The following is a 25,655-nucleotide window of genomic DNA, read 5'->3' as shown; positions in this document are numbered from 1 at the left end:
ACACACACACCACCTTTCATCCCTTTATTTTAATTTCTTGTATGTTTTTTTTTTACTATTTGTATAATTTGTATAGTCCTACCTCACCTTGTCTCGGATTACATGCATGTATTATTACATGTACTTTTGATGTTGATTTATGTTTTCTTGTGTTTTTTTTTCTTAAACGTGTACACAATACCTCTTAGAAGAACAGCCGATGGACGAAAAGGGCCACGAGTGGAGAATAGATGAATAAATAAATAAATAATATTTAAACTAATTTACTCATAAATTACAGACAGTGTTAGCCATCTTAATGCTTTATAGGCCGTGCGACTGTGACAAAAACTTTGGATAAAGTTGAAATTCCTGCCTTCTCACATTGTTCAAAGTAAACATGCTACCCAGCAAAAACTGTGGTGTTAAAACTGACACAAATTGGTGTTAATAGAGGACCACACCCTGAGGTGTTAAAATTACACCCTAGAGATTGAACATAACACCAAAGAGTATAAATGTAGCAACAAAAGGTGTTGTAATAACACCTAGGTGTAAAACTAACACCACCAATTTAACACCGGTGTAAAATAATTGGTGTGGTCCTCTATGTACACCGGTTAACACCACAGTTTTTGCTGTGTAGCATGTACAGAAAAGGGCAGATGATAAAGTCGTATGGCAATGCGAGGCAGAGCTTTGAGCATGAGAGATCAAGAGAGCTACATAAAGATGAAGAAAAAAAGAAAATGGAAAATATAGGGGCATCATACTCGGTACCGATGACTGATGTAATCGTCTGTGTTTGGACGTGAATCTTGATTGTATAAAGATCAAAATGTAAAGGTTATTCTTTGTATTATTCTCTAGTGAATTTCCTCCTATTTTTTTTCTATGTCACGCAGCAAGGCATTGTACAACGAACTCAACTGTAAAAAGCTTCATCAATCAGATAAAAAATGACAAGTCAGAAATTGAACATTGCGGTGATGCCCCATTTTTCCATCTTTTATTTTGTTAACGCCTAAAAGCTACTTAGTGTTTTTGTTTTCTTTTAGTCATGATGTTTAAAGGTAGCATGTAGCAATCATAAAGTCATCAGCTGTATTACTTTATAATGGAAATTAAATGAAATTACACATTGTGTTTGCCTAATAATCATTGCAAATTATTTTTTATTAATTGTGATTAATTGCGTTTTAAAAGACTGATTAAGGTGATAATTAAAACGCTATGAAAATTATTGTGAATTACTTCACTTTAAAATACATGATATTACGTCATACGTATTTCAATCAATTTGGCAATCTATATCTCCATTTAATAAACAAAATAATACTTTGTAAGTGTCTTTTCTTCATTGTCAATAAGTGAACCTTTTATGGAGCGGTTATATTTTTGTAATAGGTTTTCATTTTTTAAACCATTATTTTCATTTTTTAAGATATTAATTTCAAGTGAAAATACTTAATTTCATATCAAAGTTATTTTATTTCTTACAAATATTTTGTGCTTAAGATGTAAAAAGTTGAATTTCTTTTTTCACCAGACTTCATTCTTTCTTTTAAACATCCTACATATTGCGATCCTTCATATTATATCCTGAGGCTCTTGTGATTATCAGTTCAAAATAATCGTTCTCTAGGGAGAAGGTTCTTGTGGCTAACGCATATATACCCTAAGGCTCAAACTCCCTTGGTGTATCATATACAACATTACATTTTTCAGTTATCAAAATTCAGAAATAATTTCTGGGGTGACATATTTGATATAAGGCGAGCGTGGAACTGATCCCTCGGCTTCCAACCAAACGAAATTACACCCCACTTTCAAAACACAGACAATTGCATTTTGAAAGTTGAATTAAACATTTTTGACTTTCAATATTCGCATTTCGTTTTGGAGCTGAAAATATGACAATTTCTTCATCTGATTAATCAGACAATTTATATTTATATCTTTTCTTTTTAAGTTGCTGATTTCGTTGTCGGCATGGAGGGCCTGTATGTAAATTTAATTTCATTAAAGGAATTTGAAAGGGATTTTTTTAAAAACGATATAAATTTCGTTTAAAATAACAACGGTTAAATGCGATGCCACATTTGCAAACATAACAGGATTTTGAGGCTCATATCGTTGTTGTTTTTTCACTTTTATTATCTCATTAATTAGAGAGAATCGGGTCCTAAATTTCGGTGAAATTATAAATTATAGCCAGAGAATACTAAAACTGAAAGATACCTAAAATTGACTTTTTAACGAGGGACATTGTGCCACTTCGTGTATTCAGCGACGTCGCCGAATTCCACGAAGTGGCACACGCGGCCATTTATGCACGAAATTACTTTTCGAGATATAAACGCAACTAAATATTTCTACACTTTTATGTGCCTCAGTGCCTGTGATTCTGAAGTTTAACAGAATTAAGGATGCACAACCCAAGAGCTGTAACTACTGCTGCATTCCATGTTAAAAATTTATCGAATGAACATCAATTCTTGACATAGCAGTGATTTAAACCATGGACCTATCACAAGGCCAGTGATGTCTTCTCGGTTACACTTCGTAATTCCGAAGGTTCGTAATTCCGAAACACGTAAATTGCCTATACCTCGATGTTCGTTAATCCGAAAACGAAAAAGGGTTCGTTGTTCCGAAGGTTCGATGTTCCGAAGGTTCGTTAATCCGAAAACAAAATAAGGTTCGTTGTTCCGAAGGTTCGATAATCCGAAAACGAAATAAGGTTCGTTGTTCCGAAGGTTCGTTAATCCGAAAACAAAATAAGGTTCGTTGTTCCGAAGGTTCGTTAATCCGAAAACGAAAAAGGGTTCGTTATTCCGAAGGTTCGTTAGTCCGAAAACGAAATAAGGTTCGTTAATCCAAAGGTTCGCTAGTCCGAAAACGAAATAAGGTTCGTTAATCCAAAGGTTCGTTAGTCCGAAAACGAAATAAGGTTCGTTAATCCGAAAATTAAATAAGGTTCGTATTTCCGAAAATGAAATTAATTCATTTCGGTAACAAGAACGGTGCTGTTCTTGCAAGATAACAGGATATTATGCAATGATAAACTAACGAACAATGATATATGTGTGTTGTGGCCAAAGCATGTATTGATTTAAGTGCACTTATATGCCAAAAAGGGCATTTTGGTGCAAACGGATATTTTAACCAATATCATCTGTGTAAAGAAGTTGTGTGTTTTGTAGTAATTAAGTTGAGCAAAGTTTTTTTAATTGATTTCTGATTAATAACATATATATTTAGGTGTTATTTTTCGCGAGAAAGCGTAGCAAGCAAGCGGTTTGGAAAAAAAATCAAATCTGAAGTTATAAAACTCGCTTTTTGGTCAATGGACTTAATTACTGTTAAAAGGGCATTATTGTGAGATGTTGCGAGCGAATCACTGGCTCAAACTTTTGGAAATTTCATGTAGGCCTTATAAGACATAATAATAACATTGGTATTATTTACCAAAGCATTGTTTTTATTTTTATTACTAGCAGAAGCTCTTATTAAGAATGACATCCCCAATTTCAACGAAAACTATAGCTCGCGCTTCGCGCTTGCATTATTTAACAAGGGCTTATAATATTATTACATATTTACTTTATTTTTATGATAATTATTGGCTATTAGGAATACCCTTTCAAAGAAACAAACAAACAAAAAAATCAACTTTAAAGCTGCTGATCCGGGAAATTATGGGTGAAAAAAATTCGCCCCCCGCCCCCATTGGCGAAAGTTGGATCCGCCGGGGGGGGGGAGCAGGGGGCACTTGCACACCTAAAGAAATAACAGGGAAATGCTATTTTTGCAAAATGGGAAATTCCTTTTTTTTCAAAATCAATACTTCATTTAAAGTATACATTTTAGATTAATTTTCAGGAGAAGCTCTTATTAAAAATGACATCCCCTCCAATACAAATATTATTATCTGGAGGTTACTCGCAAACGACCAACACACTTAATCCCCCAGCTGCGTCTTTAAACCATTTGCTTGGGCAGCATTTGCTCAGATAAAATCGAAATTAAGCGTATGTTTGATCCGGGCGCCTATTCTTAAATCGATACATGCTTTGGCCACAACACACACGTATCATCGTTCGTTAGTTTATCATTGCATAATATCCTATTATCTTGCAAGAACAGACCGTTCTTGTTACCAAAATGAATTAATTTCATTTTCGGAAATACGAACCTTATTTAATTTTCGGATTAACGAACCTTATTTCGTTTTCGGATTTACGAACCTTCGGAATTACGAACCTCATTTCGTTTTCGGATTAACGAACCTTCGGAATTACGAACCTCATTTCGTTTTCGGATTAACGAACCTTCGGAATTACGAACCTCATTTCGTTTTCGGATTAACGAACCTTCGGAATTACGAACCTCATTTTGTTTTCGGACTAACGAACCTTCGGAATTACGAAGCTTATTTCGTTTTCGGATTAACGAACCTTCGGAATTACGAACCTTCGGAATAACCGAACCTTCGGAATTACGAAGCTTCGGAATTAGGAATGTATGCAGTCTTGTCACTTTAATCATCTCATTATTTAGAACAATTGAGTTCTAAATTTCGGTGAAATTATATACCATAGCTAGAGAATAATGAATTGAAAGAAACTTAAAAATTACTTTTTCACGTGATTTTGGGACGTTGTTCCACTTCGTGGATTCAGCGAAGATATATTCCATCTGTACTGGAAACTGAAAATTATGAAAATAAACATTCAATATTTTTGTCAAATTAGCACAGATACAGATCAGATACGAGATGACAAAATCTATAGAATGCTAGAAAGAAATGTGATCTATCATTAAAAGTAGCATTCCTATCTCCGAGTAAAATTGATTCCGGGATACTACGTATACAACATTTTCAATGGGTCTGGTTGATTACAGAGCACTTGAACCGACGTGGGCTAGCTAAATGGGATAGTACTATTAATTTCTTTTTTGTTGGGAGGGGAGAGGTGGGGTTGAATTCTGTTCCAGTCATGCAAACTTAGCATCTGCAGAGAAAGATGTTGGTGGTTTACAAGTCTTCTTCTTCTTCTTTCCTTGGTTGTCAACCAGTCAGGATTGACTATTTTTGCCACAGCTTTTGTTCATTTTCAGTAGCTTATTATAAAGTTTTTCCATTCCTTTTTTCCTTCTCTCTCTAATTCTTTTTTTTTCTTTTTTTTTCTTCCTTTTCTTTTCTGTTATTTTCTTTGTTTTTTTTCTCTTTTTTCTTTTCTTTTTCATGTTATTTTTTTCTTTTCTTGTTGTCTTCTCTTTTCTTTTTTTTCTTCTTTTTTCTTTTCTTTTCTTTTTTCTTTCTTCTGTTTTCTTTGCTTTTCTTCTTATATTTCTTCTTTTTTCTTTTTTAAAATTCTTTTTCTTTTTTCTTTTCTTTTCTCTTTTTTTCCTTTTTATTTCTTTTTGTTTCCCTTCCTTTTAAAAAAAAATAATTTATTTTTCTTTTGACTGCGTTCTGATTCTTGCAACACGTTTGACTTTCTTCTGCTACAGTAAGCTGCAACAGAAAAAGCAAAAGTAAACTGGATTTGTGGCCTGATAAAACTCCAGGTTTCGGGAAACCGAAACTAAAGTATAGGATGAAAGTGCAAAGTGCAAAAAACAACAAAAAAAAAATGAAAATAGAACTAAACAAACCAACAAATTAACAACGAAAATTCTCTCTTCATCCTTATCTCCTTTCTGTCCCCCTGGCGAATCGCCAAATAAAAAAAAAAAAAAACTCGGATAATCAGCCAAGGGTAAGAAAGAAGGAGAAAAGTCTCCTTTCTTCCTCCTTATTCAGACTTTATATAGTAGTCGTTTCGTTCTGAGAACGAAACGGACCAGTGCAGATTTATAATTAGTGACAAGTGACACATTTATAATTAGTCTTATAGGAGACCCTCGTTAGGATTAATATGAGTCAAATAACATAAAAATTAGTCAAATTAAATATTTAGTCTGGCTTTACGTGTCCCATGTCACATATTCTTATGACATGACACAAATGATTTGTAATGCACATAGGGCTGTCATTCCAATCACACATAAGTGTGTCATAGGTCTGTTCAATACGTCATTGACTTGCTTATGTTTGTCATTTGACTTAATTTAGTGTGTCATTTTGACCCCCACTTATTTTACAGACGGCCAGACCAGGGGGACAGTTTAACAAGTCATTTGACCTAGAAAAGTAGGCCTATTGTGCGCGATGGTTTTCACAAAAGGAGACTCCAAATGTTTATTTAACCTTAAAGAGATGGCAGGTTTATTATTAAACAGTGCTCCCATCGATGCAAACTGGAAGGGAGAGGGTACAATCATGACCCTATTTCTATCTGATATTTCGCATCAGGTCAAATATTACACTATTATTCAATATCATGAATATGCATGGTGCACTTTGAAAATCTGCTCATGTCATACCCAATTTTCTTACATAGAGTTTGATAATTTAGGCCCTATATGTTTTTGATTTTGTTTACATACTTTGTTCATTATTCCTTGAAAGGAAAATATTATTTTTAAAAATATCTTTAAAGCAAACATAATAATAATAATTAGGCTTGTTTATACTACAAGTACCATCAAGACTGATTGAACATGGACATGCTCATGATGCCAGAGGGCGTTAGTCGATTTTTCATTGCAGTTGGTAATGATCACCATGCCATCTCTTCTTCTTCTTCTTCTTCTTCTTCTTCTTTCTTCTTCCTTCTTCTTCTTCTTCTTCTTTCTTCTTCTTCTTTCTTCTTCTTATTTCTTCTTCTTCTTCTTCTTTCTTCTTCTTCTTCTTAATTCTTCTTCTTTCTTCTTCTTCTTTCTTCTTCTTCTTTCTTCTTCTTCTTCTTCTTTCTTCTTCTTCTTCTTCTTTCTTCTTCTTCTTCTTTCTTCTTCTTCTTCTTTCTTCTTCTTCTTCTCATTTCTTCTTCTTATTCTTATTCTTCTTTCTTCTTCTTAATTCTTCTTCTTCTTCTTTCTTCTTCTTCTTTCTTCTTCTTCTTCTTCTTCTTTCTTCTTCCTTCTTCTTCTTTCTTTTTCTTCTTCTTCTTTCTTCTTCTTCTTCTTTCTTCTTCTTCTTCTTCTCATTTCTTCTTCTTCTTCTTTCTTCTTCTTCTCCTTCTTTCTTCTTCTTCTTTCTTTTTCTTTTTCTTCTTTCTTCTTTCTTCTTCTTCTTCTTTCATCTTCTTCTTCTTTCTTCTTCTTCTTCTCATTTCTTCTTCTTCTTCTTATTCTTCTTTCTTCTTCTTCTTCTTAATTCTTCTTCTTCTTTCTTCTTCTTCTTTCTTCTTCTTCTTTCTTCTTATTCTTCTTTCTTCTTCCTTCTTCTTCTTTCTTCTTCTTCTTCTTCTTTCTTCTTCTTCTTCTTTCTTCTTCTTCTTATTCTCATTTCTTCTTCTTCTTCTTTCTTCTTCTTCTCCTTCTTTCTTCTTCTTCTTTCTTTTTCTTTTTCTTCTTCTTCTTTCTTCTTCTTCTTCTTTCTTCTTCTTCTTCTTCTTCTTCTTCTTCTTCTTCTCCTCCTTCTCCTCCACCTCCTCCTCCTCATTTGGCATCTTCTTCTTCTAACGGTGTCAATTCAAAGTAATACATAATACCTAGATGGTGTGAATTTGCTTTTTGACACCAGTCCTTTATAGAGCCCAGGATAGAGCCCAAATAATATTAAAGGTGTCAAATTTATTGAAACCTTTGGATGTTCACTTTTTTATATGACCTTCTATTTGAAACTTCTAGTGAACGTAAATTTTGATAAGTTATTATTAACATATTGATGATCTTTCCCCGGCTGATTATTACGTGACATAGAAGCATTACTATATCCATGTACGTATGAATTGATACCAATCTACATAATCTTAGGACATTAGTATATGCCAGTTAATTAATGTACTGCATGTGACCTAGGTTTATTCTTTATTGTGTATTATATATATATTTTTTGGATGGGGAATTCGGGGTTTGGCCTTGGCTGATGTCGTAGTAGGCCATACACCAACTTTTGTTTTAGTGATGCAAACATTTAGGCCTACATTGTAATATAATTGCACTAGTTCGTACGTATATAGGCCTAAATGAATTAGCAAAAAATGGGCTGATAAATAAAAAATGATAATAGATGGATAAATGTTTAAATGAAATTAATAAATAATTAAATGAATGATATATAAATAATATACGAATACAAACACAATGGAAATATATAAATGGCTGGATAAATAGATGAATAAATAAATTTATTAATCAATGAATAAATAACGAAAATGCATGTTCTCGTTCATAATGATCAAGAGTGCATTTTCGTTATTTATTCATTGATAAATATTTTCGTTATTTATTCATTGATAAATAAATAAATTTATTAATCAATGAATAAATAACGAAAATGCACTCTTGATAGATTATGAACGAGAACATAATTATTAGTGAGTGAATGAATATATGAATGAATGAACATCCAATTTTGACATATTATTCTGATAATGAAAATAAAAATGAAATGATGGTAATAATAGTAATTATAATGATAACAATAATCACATTTTACCCTCTCTCTTTTTTTTGGTAGTGAAATATTGGGGAGGGGAGGAGGGGTTCATATGCCCCCCGCCCCCCCCCCCCCGCATCCAATCTGTACGCCAGTATGAATGAATGAATGAAGTAATTAATTAATTAATTGATACATGAATGCATAATATGCTTTGTTGTGATAAGACGGTGAAAGACAGTTATTTAGGAATCAACAAGTTTTGTTTCCCGGTTTTGTTTACTTGTGGGTGGGGTGTGTAAATGACATGGTTATCATGCCCAGAACCAACTGAGATTCTCCGAATTTTCTGTTCGAAACTTCCGGATTCGTTTGATGTGCTACACTCTATTCATAAGTCTTATTTTGGGCATAAGTGTATACCAAACTTTACTTCCGTGTTCTGTGGTGCCAATCGATCTTGCTCACTGCACTGCATGCGATCTCTTCCAAGTTCTGTACACGTTCTAGAGCCTAGGATTGTTTACAAAATCGAGTGAATGAATGTGGATGTCTAATATTTTGTAATTTTTGACCTGATACTCTGCTTAGGAGCTACATGATGACGAAGTTTTTGGAAAATTTCTGGGTAAGTGTTGAGTCGGCTAATATGAAACGCAATTTTTATTTTTATTTGCTTAACTCTTATTCTACAATACCGAGTTGTTGGGCTCACGGGGAGCCTGCCGGTAAAGTTCGACGGCAGAGTTCGGGCACAGGTTGTTCAGTCGGCTCGTCCCTGAGACTGTTTGCATGCAGTACATTGATTGTTAGCTGTTGATATTAATAGTGGTAAAAAGAATTGAGTGTTGTGACTTATACGCTAAGGGGTCCTTAGTGTGATGTTGATGCTGTCAAATCTTTGGAATTGTGAAAAATGAAAGAGAATAATCCAATTGTCTGGCCAAGACTCTATCTAACCCCAGGCAACATGGACAAGGGCCAAGATGAGTCTGTTAAATGGGATCCCTTTATTATATTACTAACTTATTCAATATTATTATTTTTTGTGAGTGTGGTCAAATCAATGCTCTGTGTGATTCTAGATCCTCAGAAAATCAGCAAGCATTTGGAAATTTAAGTGTATTTTTTATGGTCTGCTGTTGGTGGACAGGTGGAGGGTGTGCAGAGGGTGCTTGGAAACAAGTGTTCATGTAATACTGTAGGTAGTGTCATAAAGGCAAATAAGGTCAGCTAGTAAAATGATGGATATATATAATAAACATGCTCATAATTTGATCTTGGAGCTTGCAGATAAAAGTTTTGAGGAATTTATTGTAACCAAGTATGTAGGGCACAGGCCAAGGTGGTGATGATCTAATGTATTACCAACTCACTCATTGGCATCCCACCTACTTTCCTCACTCCATCCACATCTATGCATAGAGGTCATTCTCAGAAGACCCTTGTTCCCTTTGCCAGAACACTTGTCTACCAGAGGAGCTTCTTCCCAGTTTCGATAAGACTTTGGAACTCCCTCCCCCAAAGCACAGTTAATTGTACCTCTCTACACATCTTTAAACAAGAGGTACAAAAGACCCAGCTCCGTTAATAACGGTGGTTGTTTTTACCTGCATGCTGTAAGCAATTTTTTATTGGATAATGTACATACACTTGCACGCTGCACTTCACCAGTACGACAATACACCAGACGGTGGACTGTACTGTTTCCAGAAGAAGAAGAAGAACTAACAGGCAACATGTCAAAGTTGTTTGTTCAAAATACCTGCACCACTAATGCCCATTACTCTTAGGCTTGTACTTGTAGGTCGACCACTTTCTACTAAACACATACAAGATGGCATACTGTAAGCAAAGTATGAGAATTGAATAAGTAAAGATACAAACTAAATAAATGGTGAATCCCAAACATGGGAAGAATAAGAATTAATCAGTAAATCTTAGTGACATCCTAGGAAAACTGTGTTGTTTAAATTTATATCTTTTCACTCTTAAAGGTAAACACTGTGATAAATGCATAGTGTTGGGTATGACTTGGGTACACTTTTCATTGATCAAGTTATCAGGATACATTAGTGATGTCATAATGAGAATGTAAATTGCATTTATGTAGGTATATGAAACATACATGTAGGAATGGCATTTTGTAATATTTTGTAATAAAACTACCAGCAAAGATATTAGGATACTACTTTTTAGGTTGAATATATTGCTACCCAGATAGAGAGAAGGAATAGTAGAGACACTCCCCTCTTGTCCACAACCCACTCCTGGCTTGCTCTACATGTAGTATTCATGGTTTTGCTCCATATTAAACGGAAAGTTCACCCTGAAAAAAGTTTTGTAATAAAACTAATAATTGCAGAAAAAAGTAATGAAAAATATTGGTTAAGGTTTGAAGAAAATCCATTAAAGATTAAGAAAGTTATTAGAAGTTTTGGATTTGTGACGTCATAAACGAACAGCTGCCCCATGGGTTGGGTAAAAATAGATGTCATTTTCTTAATGGTTCGTGATTACTTACTATTGTTTTCATTTTAGAAATGGGTGTTATTTTTTTTTCTAGTGATATACTGAAGTTACAGTTAAAACCGTTTTTGATTTTCTGAGAAAATTACCTTTCATTGACTTTTTACCATACACTATAGATCTCACACCATCGTGACTAAAGCCACAAGGTCTAATATCAATATAGTTTTGTCTCTTGGTCATATACTAGCTTGGTAGTATAATATCCACCTTTCCAAAATTGTTTTTTTTACCTAGTCAAACAAAAGTTAGGTTTATAAACAGTTCATTTATTTTATTGGTCAGATGGCTATTAGAAGAAGTAGGATGGTACAATACAAATAGAAAGAAAACTCAGCAAAAATGTTTTAGTGTGTGGAGTGTAAAATATGAAACTGATGGGCTATTTTGTTCATCTTTTGTATATACATGTACGTACAAGCCACTTCATTCATATTAAAAAAAGAATAAAGTGAACAAACTGGAACACAAATGATCAGTGATCTAATTATCCATCAAATTGAGCATATCCTACTGTGTAATTAACATGAAATTAATAGTGATTATCTTTAAGTGTCGTGTTTGCTGATATAGTATTAACATACTATACTTATGACCTGTACATGTACATAGAAACATGGTCAATTAGTTTCTACTTTAGTTGCTGCATTATACAGTCTGCATTAAATGATGAAAGTGTTTCTAACAAGTGTTTGTTTTAATTTACTTGATATTTTATAAGGTACAAACGGGGGCTTTGCACCCGTAAAATGCAAGCGATTAAAGGTCAAGTCCACCTCAGAAAAATGTTGATTTGACTCAATAGAGAAAAATCAGACAAGCACAATGCTGAAAATTTCATCAAAATCGGATGTGAAATAAGAAAGTTATGACATTTCAAAGTTTCGCTTATTTTCAACAAAAAAGTTACATGTATATGAACGAGCCAGTTACTTTCAAATGAGAGAGTTGATGATGTCACTCACTCACTATTTCTTTTCTTTTTATTGTTTGAATTATATTTCAATTTTTACGAATATGACGATTAAGACCCCCTTGCTTGAAGCACAAAATGTTAAGATAATGGAATTCCACGTGTTCAGGGAGGAATGAAACTTCATTTCACATGACAATGACGAGAAAATAAAAATATTTCTTAGACTGAAATACAAAAGAAATAGTGAGTGATGTCATCAGTTCCTCATTTGCATACCGAGCGAGATGTGCATATAATGGTTTTGTGAAATGAAGCAAAACTTTAAAATCCCATAACTTTCTTATTTTACATCCGATTTTGATGAAATTTTCAGTGTTATTCTTGTTGAATTTTTCTCTTTTTTATTCAAATCAAGTTTTCGTTGGGTTGGACTTGTCCTTTAAACATGCTATGCCTATGGTTAGGTAACTTTTCAGACTACAATGTAGGAATGGGAATATACTGTACTAGACCTATGCTTCTCCAAATCTGAATGGAAAAAGTATTATTGTTGTTGTATAGGCCTTGTTTAATTTCATTTCATCCAATTTTCAATTCACTAGGCAATATGCAGCATTATTCTTATTAAAAATCATAAGTAAGTCATAAATGTTGCACAGATCATTCAGAATTCCAGGAAACTTTGTGTTTACAAGAAGACAAAGCTCTATTCAAACTTCAAATCAATCATTGTCATTTCATAGTTTTTATTAATGTTGAGATTGAAATCACAAGCTTTTCCATATTCTATAAATAAAATAACAAAACATTGACTGTTGGGAATAGATTGTACAATGTATAGACACAGTCTGAATCCTTTGTCAGATCATAGGTCCATGGACAGATATATGTAAACCCCTTGACCAAAAGGAAGACCTCAACTGTACAGTTATGACCTAAGCAACTGGTAAATCTGTGGTAGATTTCACCATTAGGAGATTATAATACATTTTGTGACCTGTGATCTATGAAGGCTTAGTCAAGGCTATTAGTCAATTATGAATTGTTTCCTTTTAAGTTTAGAATCAAGTAGGCCTAAGTTCTAGGATACCATTATTGTGTAACGGGACATGTGAACAGGCTCTTTTCAAGAAGTGTGTACATGGTTTCTTCATTCATTGTTTGAGTTAAATATACATGTAAGGAGGTCAAGAAGAAAGGAACTTTTCTGCCTTTGTCTTTTTCAAATCAAATCTTGTTCGTTTTAGTTGTCAATGTACAGTGTACATGTATTTTTATATTGTGATTTTGCCTTGCAGAACATTACAGTGCAGTTCTTGGTCAAAACTGACCTGGTTTAGCATGCATTCTGTAGTCAGGTTTAACTTTGAAATTGTAGGCCATGGTCTTAATCAGTGCTGAAATTATGGAAAACTTGAATGTCAAAACTGTGCTTTTTAATAGATTGTTGTATGTTTCTTATGTTTACAAGCTAAATAGTTTGCTGTCAATTGTCATAAATTTCTCCTCAAAGTTTTTAAACAATCTGTATCCATCTGAAGTAGGTAATGACGCACTCAGATTATACAGCAGCCTCACATTTGATGACAGATCTCTCTTGGGATCTTGACGCGTCCTAACCAATGGTGATCCCTAAAAATAGAAACAGGAGGAATACATAAATTAGATGATTTAAGCTGAACATAATTGACTCCTATCTGGAAGACCTAAACTTAGCCAATGGTCCCATGCTATTATTAGGAGTAATCTAGTTAATCTTAAGGAGCACTGCCCACAGATTTGGAACAAATTTGTGTTGTTTCCATGATCATTAGTGCGCCCATGATTATGAGCATAAAAAGGAAAGAATGTTTGCTATTTTTAGCTTTAGTGCAGCAAATAATGAAGGATGGTTAATTCAGAATTAATTGCATATGAATTGTAGAATGCCTTGGATGGTGCTTGAGGAGAGGAGGGGGCAGTAATGGAAGTAATTTTCAAGTAATGAATACAAAGTGAAAGAAGAGTAAGCAAAAGCAAATTGAAGAAGAATAAGAGAAATGGAAAGGAAGTAAATTAGAGATTCATACACAAAGGCTAATTACATTATTCTTATACGTGTAGGCCTAAGTGGTTTTTATAAAATTGACCCATGACTTTGGTACGTGTGAAGGGGGTTAGATTTCATGACTGCATCATCATCAAGACAACATCTTTCTATGTTTACTGTGTTGCTGGGAAGCTAATTAGATTGAGAGCATTAATGTTGACAGGTTTTTCTGCAATAGTTCAAACGATAAGGAGCAACTGTAGAATGGTGAGATTGTAAAGGTTAAGATTAATCTCCACAGTATGCACTAGGTGTTTGATTGACAAGTCATGTGATTCAGATTAATGCCAAAATTTCTGCATTCTTTCAAACAATAAAACATTGAAAATGTGAACATCTTTTCAAAACTTCGCAACCCCCCTTTTGAAAATTAGATTAAAAGGAATAAACAGAACTTGGTTCCTCATTGAATACTATCAATATATTGAAGTATTGTATGAATAGAGAATGATATTACCCCTCATCTACAGTACATGACCTAGATTAGCATAGATCTATCATATCTGACATACAAGGATGTAGACATATTAGGGAACCACATATACCCCTTTCATAAACCCAATTATGCGGCTAATAGCAGCATAATTTGGTCGTAAAATTGGAGGAGGACCAGAGTTATCCGCATTATATTGATGCTGCTATTATCCGCATAATAGCAGCATCGGGACAAGATTTTGAGTTTATGAACGCATTTCCAAATAATTCGGATAATTGCCATGGTGCGGTCACAAGGTCACCCCTTTCCAACACAACCGCATCGAAGGGGCCTGTCCAGTTGTCATGACGATTATCCGCCTTTTTCAGGACGGGCGCTCATAAAAATAATGCGGCTTATTTTCGGAGTTTGTGAACGCAATTTTTATTGAATTATCCGCATTACTCTTAGGCGGCTAATTGGAGGATGGGTTTATGAAAAGGGTATTAGTCGTACAGGGATGTCTCCGTTCTGTTCAAAACTCTATATTACACAGGATGTGGGTTGATTTCCTTCAGATCTCTTACCTATCAATTCCTGTGTGTTACTAAGTATTTACAGTGTCCTCTTGAGCATGAAGCAGAAATCATAATTGTTTATAGAAATCTAAGAGCAAGTTTAGGTGAAAAACCCCCCAGCATTTTTATGTTTCTGTTGGTAACCATATGCTCATTTGAACTCTGTTAAGTAGCTTTCTGCTCCATCAACACCAAGTTGGTATACAGTACATCCTACAAAGATATACCCATTATCTGAGAAATATTTCAATTTTGTGAGATATGTTTTTACTATAATTTGATGCTCATGGCAAGAGTGGAATCTTATCTCTAATTTGAAACCAACAGCTTAGCAAATTGTTTACATGTACGCGTAGCAGATTACAAACAATAATATCAGAAGCAATTTGGTGCAGAAACTCACGTGTGAATCTTAATCCACTCTTATCAGTGAGAGAATCTTAACAAAGAATATGAAAGAAATGCTAATGAGTCAATTGTCAAATAAGCATGGTCATCGTTTCACAAACAAATCATTTGTGATCGCCGTAAAAATTTGCACCTGCATAGAGCTAAATGTAAACTATGAGTCTGCATAGTAGAATTTTCAAAAATTATCATTTATATTTTTGTATTAATCAATTATGCAAATAAGTGTATGAAATTTGCCATAAATTAGTTTTTGTGAGACTGGAGTATAGGCGCCGTTTTTTCCGACGGCGGCAGCGGCGGCGTCAACATCAAATCTTAACCTGAGGTTAAGTTTTTGAAATGACATCATAACTTAGAAAGTATATGGACCTAGTTCATGAAACTTGGCCATAAGGTTAATCAAGTATCATTGAACATCCAATTAGAGTTTCATGTCACATGACCAAGGTCTAAGGTCATTTAGGGTCAATGAACTTAGACCATGTTGGGGGAATCAACATCAAAATCTTAACCTGAGGTTAAGTTTTTGAAATGTCATCATAACTTAGAAAATATATATGTATGGACCTAGTTCATTAAACTTGGACATAAGGTTAATCAAGTATCACCAAACATCCTGCATGAGTTTCAGGTCACATGACCAAAGTCAAAGGTCATTTAGGGTCAATGAACTTTGGCCGATTTGGGGGTATCTGTTGAATTACAATCAAAACTTAAAAAGTTTATGGATCAGATTCATGAAACTTGGACATAATAAGAGTAATCAAGTATCACTGAACATCCTGTGCAAGTTTCAGGTCACATGATCAAGGTCAAAGGTCATGTGAGGTCAATGAACTTTGGCCACATTGGGGGTATTTGTTGAATTACCATCCTATCTCTGTAAGTGTATTGGTCTAGTTCATAAAACGTGGAAATAAGAGTAACCAAGTATCACTGAACATCTTGTGCGAGTTATAGTAGTTTTCAAAGTCAGCACTGCTGCTATGTTGAATCGCGTGATGCAGGTGAGACGGCCAGAGGCATTCCACTTGTTTTGCCTTTAACTAATATAGTTAGTAGAATGCTAATCTTTGGTGAGAGTATCAATTTTTACAATTTTAATAAATATATACAAAAAAAGAATGAATTTCTTATATGATTTATTGTTTTGTAATTCTTATGTACCGGTACTTCTGTGTTTTGTTTTGTTTTTTATCTTCTGTCTGGTACACTTTTGCAACCATAAATAAATCCATTTAAACCAACAAATAATCATACATAAATGATTTTGGTTGAAAAAACACAATTTATATTGACTTGTACATGGAATCACGTTTTTGAGCAAATGTGGGTCTGACATGCACTCACAAAAACGTAATTTCAGAACCGGGTACCTGGGCATTGTAAATTTAGTTTTAAAAGATGCACAAGACTTGAAAATAAAAGATCTGCTAGTGGCATGGAAAAAAAATTCTTGCGACAGCTTAGTGGGAAATTTGTCAAGGGGGGGGGCAATTTGACCCCCTCAGATAAATAAGGGTTAAGGGGCAAGTCAACCCCACCAAAAAGCTGATTTGAATTGAATGAAAAGAGAAAAATCTAACAAGCATAACACTGAAAATTTCATCAGAATTGGATTTCAAATTACAAATAATTTCACAAAAAGTTATATATTTTCAGTGTAAGGCCTGTTTGATTTTTCTCTATTGATTCAAATCAACATTTTTCTCGGGTGGACTTGACCTTTAATAAAGGCAGGCAAATGAAAGAGACAGAGGATTTGGTGAAAATCTTCCAAGGAATATCGGTTATATTTTATGATGTCACTTGTAAGCAGAATTTTCATGGTCCTTGAAATTTTAACAAAATCATGAAATGAAACACATGAATTTGTTGAATACGAAGATAAATCATTTACAATTTTCCGATAATATTGCTCTTAGGTTCTATCATTCTGCGTACATGTATACATACATTTCCTCATGTTAATTTTATTGGCCTGTATTCTGAAGTCGGGTTTAAGTTAAACTCAGGTTTAAAGTTGTGGTTTAACAGTATGGGAAGCCAGAAGTATCAAATTTGTTATTAAGTTGTATGTTTCTTATGTTTACTGTGCTCTTCCTGATTCATCGATGGTGAAGCCAATAATCTTTTTATACTTCCTAGACAATTATGAATGATTTGAGAGCCAAATGAGCTGAAGTATGATGTCTCTACTGTTCAGTGATTTATGTAACAATTGGCTCGCGATACTTAAACCACAACTTTAAACCTAAGTTTAAGTTAAACCCGACTTCAGAATACGGGCCATTGTGTATCATAACAAGATATATTGTGATTGTTTTTTAATATGCAGGACCCCAAGGGAGAGCAATTTTCATGTTGATTGGGTATCCTGTTGAAATATTGTTAATAAATAAATAAAGTGTATATTTTATTGATTCTCTGCAAACTACATGCAAATCGTGCTCTTATTAAAACCAAACTTGATAGAATACTGTAAGCCTATACAGTGCGTATAAAAAAAAACGGGACAGATTTGAAAAGTCTATAATTTTTTTGTTTTAAATTATGATGTCTATATTTTGGTGTTAATACTGTAGGTGCTCTGATGTCTTATCTTTCAAATGCAATTAAAAAAATTAGTTTCTTTCATGCTTGAGCGAACACGGAGTGTTTTTGTCTGGGGTTAAAAAGGAGGCTTGCACCAAAAAGGCAAAAAATGATCAATATGATGATCAGACATCTTGCTAAACAGCAGACTTTCTCTTAACCTTTTTATTATCTTTGCCATTATTTTCAAATTCTGCGGTGAAAATTCATTTTCAAATCTGTTTTGCTTGAATTGTTCTGTTGTTTTTTCTTTCCGATCTGTCATATCTAGCTCCTTCAAAATTGACTAAATACACCAATGCCATTGAAAGACATGAATCCTTTTCTCTTTGTCCTGTAAAGCACATAATTAAACTTCGTCAAGGAATCAATAACCCCTTGAAAATAGAATTCATGTTTTTTTTATTTTAAAATTTAATGTTATCATAACATAATTTGTTTCACATAATAAAATACGATTTGAATAATTACAAATTCTCCCAATTAATAATGCAAATCTTCTTGCTTGGGTTGACAAAAAGTTTTCTTTTCTTACTTATGAAGGAAAATTCAAGGTAAAAGAAGTTTTAAAGAAAAAACTAAATAATTCAAGTAAATAAATAAATTTGTAAATGAAATTCGACAGCATAATTCAAAAATCATGGTAAAGATAATAAAAAGATTAGAAAGGAAGTCTACTGATTAGCAAGAAGTATGACCGTCAAATTTATAATTTCTACCATTTGGGGGCAAGCCTCTTTTGTAACCCCCGACAAAAACGTCCAGTGTTCGCTCAAGCATGAACGAAACTAAATTCGTTTAATGGCATTTGAAAGATAAGACCTCAGAGCACCAATTAACACCAAAATATAGACATTATAATTTGAAACAAAAATTTTATAGACTTTTCAAATCTGTCCCGTTTTTTTTTGATACGCACTGTATAGGGTAGACATAATTTGCTGCTTTCCAGTCAAGTGCACATTGTAAGCATTTATAATGTGAAATCTGGTAGCCAAATGGTTAATCTGGAAATCTTCAACCTTCAGACATCAAAGTCCTATGTTTTGACTCAAAACACAATGAGATTTACAGACATGTTTTACAGACAACAGAAGACTTCATTTCCATAGCTTCCTTTCAGGCTTGCTTTCAGCCATTAATTCCAAAACACGGTCTCATATCGATCACATCGGCTGAATAGACTTTCAACCTTTGACATCTTGAGCAAAACTCTGACTTATTTAAAAAAAGACATTTTCATAGTCTGACCATACGAATCAAATGATGATACGAAAGAAATGACAATTAAACAAAATGATTTTCATTATTACTTGATCATTTTCAGGCATCTACTCATGGAGAGCAATTTCTTTCTTTTTAAACAAATCTACTGGTATGCAATACACAATGCTGACTACCTAAGGATGTGTTCAATGTCGAGTTTCAAATTTAAACACCAACATGAATCGTGATTGAAAACTCAAGTACAGAACACAACTGCCCCTTCACATGTTAAAATTATTGTAATTTGATTGATGATTCTTGTGAAAAACAAGGCTAATGATGAATATTTAGCATGTGTGAAACTAGAACATGATTAGAATCACAATCGCTATAAATCACAGTCATGATAACAATTACAATCATCATTACAATGATGCTCCTGCAATCATCATTACAATGATGCTCCTGCAATCATCATTACAATGATGCTCCTGCAATCATCATTACAATGATGCTCCTGCAATCATCATTACAATGATGCTCCTGCAATCATCATTACAATGATGCTCCTGCAATCATCATTACAATGATGCTCCTACAATCATCATTACAATGATACTCCTGCAATCATCATTTCAATGATACTCCTACAATCATCATTACAATGATGCTCCTGCAATCATCATTACAATGATGCTCCTGCAATCATCATTACAATGATGCTCCTACAATCATCATTACAATGATGCTCCTACAATCATCATTACAATGATGCTCCTGCAATCATCATTACAATGATGCTCCTGCAATCATCATTACAATGATGCTCCTACAATCATCATTACAATGATGCTCCTGCAATCATCATTACAATGATGCTCCTACAATCATCATTACAATGATGCTCCTGCAATCATCATTACAATGATGCTCCTGCAATCATCATTACAATGATGCTCCTGCAATCATCATTACAATGATGCTCCTGCAATCATCATTACAATGATGCTCCTGCAATCATCATTACAATGATGCTCCTGCAATCATCATTACAATGATGATTCAAGATTCATGTGTGAAAAGCCCAAACATGATCAGCGGTGCACTGTTCAGTGTCACAAATATAAAGCTGTTTAGATGTTGGTCATCATTAAATTTCCTACTTTTCTTAGCGCAGCTTTATTGCGCAGTTTGACGCATCACGAGAAGAGTCAGTTTGGCACCTGCTTGTGCAGGCTTCCACTGCAAGAAGCAGAGAACAAATTTAAAGACATTTCAAAACTCAATCGTTTCCAAAGTCGCATTCGCGATGCTAAAGGTCGTAAAATCTATGATGATTGCGTTTACAAATGTCACGTTTTAATTTTCCTCTGAATCGTGATTTGAAAGATGTTTACTTTTTCAATCGGGAATTTAGGACATTGAACACACCCTTTCTTTCTCATATCTGTGTTTTGTAATCACGTTTTCAATCATGATTTAAATTTTGAAACACACCCGAAGTTCTCAACAATGGAAAAATACCTTGCCTCATGTTAGAAAGCCTGGGGAAACCCTGTTAAATTCTTTTGAACTTGATGCAAATCCGGTAAGGACTTTTAAGTACAGTACTCTGGGCTCCGTAACACAAAGATTTGCGATGGATTGCAATATGAAAGAACCGCACTGATTGGTTCCTGGTCATTATTTTAAACCAAATGCGCATCGAACATTGACGTTAATTGGTCAGATCATTTAGCTATTGATTGCTAATCTTTGTGTTATGGAGCCTTGGTCTATTACTTATACCGGGGGGGGGGGGGGGCTACTGGAATTAGGACATGATACCTATGTGCCACACCGTCGAAAATAGGGGGCTCTGGAATTCAATATTGGTCTTTAAAATGGGTGTCTCCAGAATGGCCCTTGAATCAATAATTGCTAAAAATGTATTGCTACTGATCACGTCAAAATGGGGGTCTCTGGAACTCACATATATATGACTCCTCGTTGCTCAAGCTCGCAGTCCCAACTGAATTTACGAAGCGTGATGTTCTGTCTGCCGGGAAGGGATCTCAGACGTTTGCCTGACCTCACCAAATTATAATATTTATGAAGGGCATGGTTCTCATTGGTCGGGATCTCTTCCCCTACAGAAATTTCCAAGCTTGCGGGAAGCGTGCGACTAGCTTGCGCAAGCTTGCGGCATGCTAGTAACTAGCATGCGGCTAGCTTAATAAGCGTGTGATATGCGTGCAGAGTAATAGTTAAGCGATCTTTTAGCGAGCAGGGACTGTTCGCTAGCAGGCACTCGCTTATTAAGCGAGCGCCCTGCTAGTCGCATGCTAGTTACTAGCAAGCGGCACGCTTAAATTTCTGCAGGGGTTTGGCTTTTTCAAGGACTCAACCTTCATTCTACAAAGCACCCTTTTTTGTTATTTTAGAGGCTTGCTTTTCAATTCTTTCTAGTTTCTCTTACCCTTTTTACACAGGATTTTCTTAACCCCGGACTATCGCTAACCCCGTACTATCCTTAACCCCGTACTATTTTTTTTCCTTTTCACACATGCCAAATTGTTATTGCTAACCCCGGATAAGGAATGCTTGCTTTTTAACATGAAACTCGCTAACCCCAGACTAGTGGTTTTTGTCGATCATTCGTAGTACAAGTACTTCACTCGTACACTTTTTACACACGCTAAAATTCCTTAACCCCGTACTATAGGTGGGGCTAAATATAGTACGGGGTTAAGCTTAGCCCACTTTCGTTTTACACTAGCGATCTTAACCCCGTACTATCGCTCTTAGCACCGTAATTGCTGGGATAACCCTGCTTTTTTGCAGGGCCAAATTATCCCGTACTATAGGTGGGGTTAGCCCACTTTTAAAAAATGCTGTGTAAAAAGAAAGTGGGCTAAGCTTAACCCCGTTCTATAGGTGGGGCTAAATGGCAATTTAGCCCCACCTATAGTACGGGGTTAAGGAAATTTTAGCCTGTGTAAAAAGGGTATGTATGTCCTCTTTCCTACTTGCATGTATCTAAAACAATTGAATTAAAGAGAAGGGAACTTTTCACCATTGCTTTATAAAAGACCTGCAGTATCTTCTCTTGAACATGCGCGGTCTTAAGCTTTTGAAGGAAGAACATTCTATTTCGAGCTTTTGAAAGTGTGATCTTGGCTTGGGGTATCCAGTTAAGTTTTATCATCAATGGTTGTCCCTAGATACATGTACTTAAAACTATCTACCACTTCAATGGTAACACCATCTGATACAACTGAATCAGGTTGTGAGGGAGCAGTTCTGTTCTTTACACTTACATTTAGGGTGTGTTTATGCTTCCAATTGCGAGGACAGAATGGTTCTGGGAGTGCTGTTTATGCTTAAATTTTCAAAGGCAAAATCACGATCTCCAGCTGGCTCCGCATCGTAATTTTCGTTGAGCAGGAAAGCATGGTCAAATTGGGCGAGCCCTTATTTGAAAGTTTTTTTGAGTGTTATGGAAAGGAATAAACATCGAACGATTTCCGATATTTCAGTCATTGCATGAAGCTTCTTGATATAGCCATATAATTTTTACCATGGTGAGGATAATAGTAAAATAAAATAAAGAATATTAAGTATACAAAATAATAAAATATCTATTTGTTTATGCTTCTGTATGGGGCATCAGGCCTCCTCATTATAACTCATGTTCCAGGGTTTTGGGGGGTTTATATCCCTACATGTGATGACAAATTGGAAGAGTAATACTATACATGCAAAACAAAGGAGGTGAGGGGTATTTCCGTGGAGGTAACATGCAACCATGTGGAGCAATGCGACTGCATTTGCCCGTGGATTTTCATCTCACCGGAAGCATGTACCAAATGACGTCATTGAAACACATTTACGATCGTGGTTCTGTTTATACTTCCCCAGAAAGCCTGATTCTGGTCAAACGATGTTTACAAACGCACCTTTTTGTAAGTTTACGATCAGCGTTTTGAAACAGCGTTTAAATGAAAGTAAGGATGGATGCAACCATGTTTTGGACTAATCACGTTTGGAAACAATGATTCTGGCCTGAAAAGTGAAAGCATAAACACGGCCTAAGATGGGTTTATGAAGAGGTGGTTGTTTTTTCACCACCTAGAGAAGCGTTCAATACTTCTACATGTATGACTGTGTTTATGCTTACACTTTTCAGTCCAGAATCAGCGTTTCCAAACGTGATTAGTCCAAAACATGGTTGCGTCCATGCCTACTTACAATTAAACGACGTTTTAAAACGTCGATCATAAACTCACAAATAGGTGCACATGTAAATGTTGTTTGACCAGGATCAGGCTTTCTGGGGAAGTATAAACAGAACCATGATCGTAAACATGTTTAAATGACGTCATTTGGTACATGCTTCTAGTGAGATGAAAATCCGCGAGCAAATACAGTCGCATTGCTCCGTGGTCACATGTTACCTCCACGGAATTACCTCTCATCTCCCTTGTTACTTTTGCATGTGTGATAATTGATTTAAGTACTACTACTAGTATTACTCTTCTAAATTGTCATCACGATGAATGTTGAGGGATTTACAAAAAAAAAACGGGAACATGAGTAATAATGAGGAGACATCGCCAGACGCCCCAGTAGCATAAACAAATATATGTTTTATTATTTTATTATGTATACTTTAATATTCTTTATTTTTTCTCACTTTTATCCTCACCATGGTGGAAATTGTATGGCTATCTCAAGTAGCTCCATGCAATGACTAAAATGTTGGGAATTGTTTGATATTGTAACAGTCGACGTACCTTCCCCATAACAAAACTCGGGGAAAAAAAACTTTCAAAAAAGGGCTCGCCCAATTTGACTTCGCTTTTCTGCTTAACAAAAATGATGATGCAAAGCCAGCTGGAGTTCGTGATTTTGCCTCTGAAAAGTTAAGCATAAACAGCACTCCCAGAACCACGTTTACGATCAGCGTTTTGAAACAATGTTTGAAAACGCTGATTCTGTCCTCGCAATGGAAGCATAAACACACCCTATGATAACTATCATCACCAGTTTCATTTTTAATCAGGCATAGAATTATTTTGTCATCAGCATATTTTAGTATTTTACATTTCTATCATTTGAGTTACAATCATCAGTATACAAGGGTCATACACTAGAACGAGATTTTAGAACTTTATCTGATAGGCAATTTTATGTTCAGTTTAAATTTGAATTCAATTATGTATGTACAATAATGAATTCAAACAACATTACATGTAGAACTAAGGCAAGGTTGTCCAGTGTTTCCATTCATATCAATTTTGTTTTTGAAGGCCAATCCTTTTTGTTTAGTTCCTTTGATTACATACTGTACATTTAGTTTCCTTGTTCATGAAACCAACTAGAAGTAAAAAGAAGAAGATAAAAAAAGCATGTATGCATGGTGGATCTGAATTTGAAGTAAAGTAGAAGGATATTGTGTTTTTAGGGAATTCCCCCAAATTCCCAGGCCCAATCCCCATTTGTTCTTCGCAACCATGTTTATACAGTGATTGCATAATCATGTGTAATATGTACAGGTGTTCTTTGTGGATTTAGTTCTATTATGGATTTATTTTAAAGTTTTATTACATGTAGTTTTTTATGGAAGTTCTTTTCCCATTCTACCCTCTAGAAGGCACACATGTCTAAAGGGAGATGAAATTTCATACTTGTATGTACAATTTCTCATGATGAAATGGGGTTTTAGAAAATTGTTTTGTGTTTATGAATAATGATATACATGGATCAGTAGTCTAGAAAACCTCATTATGAGGGACAAACAGTTTCAGTCAACTCAAAGGTCTCTGCCATTTCTGGAAGCAACTTAAAAATATTAAACCTCCAACATGGTCACTATTTTTTTTTGTGAATGATAACAATAAAAATCCATAAGAATTAAGAAACCGTAATAAAAGTCTATAAAAAGTTAATACATTGTACTCATGAAAATCGCATTCTTTGATAAATCTTGTTTTATTCATGATACCATCAAGCATTAATACCCCTTTCATAAACCCAATTATGCGGCTAATAGCAGCATAATTTGGTCGTAAATTTGGAGGAGGACCAGAGTTATCCACATTATTTTGATGCTGCTAGTATCCGCATATTAGCAGCATCGGGACAAGATTTTGAGTTTATTTCCAAATAATGCGGATGATTGCCATGGTGCGGTCACAAGGTCACCCTTTTCCAACACAACCGCATCGGAGGGGGCGTGTCCAGTTGTCATGACGATTATCCGCCTTTTTCAGGACAGGCGCTCGTTAAAATAATGCGGCTTATTTTCGGAGTTTGTGAACGCAATTTTTATTGAATTATCCGTATTAATCTATTAGGCGGCTAATTGGATGATGGGTTTATGAAAAGGGTATAAATAATCATGAGTGGTTAACTCTGAATTTTTTTTCAAGTTTGCCAATTACTCTAGTAACTAAATCCTG

At 34.7% G+C, this 25,655-nt stretch overlaps 1 protein-coding gene across 4 annotated transcripts in view; it reads left to right on the top strand.

The window, feature by feature from the left end:
• Positions 1-8,897: 8,897 nt before the first annotated feature.
• Positions 8,898-25,655, top strand: part of LOC121410036 (proline-serine-threonine phosphatase-interacting protein 1-like) — a 65,985-nt gene continuing 49,227 nt past the window's right edge. Inside the window, exon 1 of one of the 4 annotated variants that reach the window (XM_041601857.1) lies at positions 8,898-9,101. In XM_041601857.1, the coding sequence (XP_041457791.1) occupies positions 9,072-9,101 (30 nt within the window). In that variant the 5' untranslated portion in view covers positions 8,898-9,071. The remainder of the gene's footprint in view (positions 9,102-25,655) is intronic. The other 3 variants (XM_041601855.1, XM_041601859.1, XM_041601856.1) reach the window with 3 other exon arrangements.

This window comes from Lytechinus variegatus, chromosome 3 (assembly GCF_018143015.1).
Source record: "Lytechinus variegatus isolate NC3 chromosome 3, Lvar_3.0, whole genome shotgun sequence".
Taxonomy (NCBI): domain Eukaryota; kingdom Metazoa; phylum Echinodermata; class Echinoidea; order Temnopleuroida; family Toxopneustidae; genus Lytechinus; species Lytechinus variegatus.
This window is presented reverse-complemented; position numbering and strand designations above follow the sequence as displayed.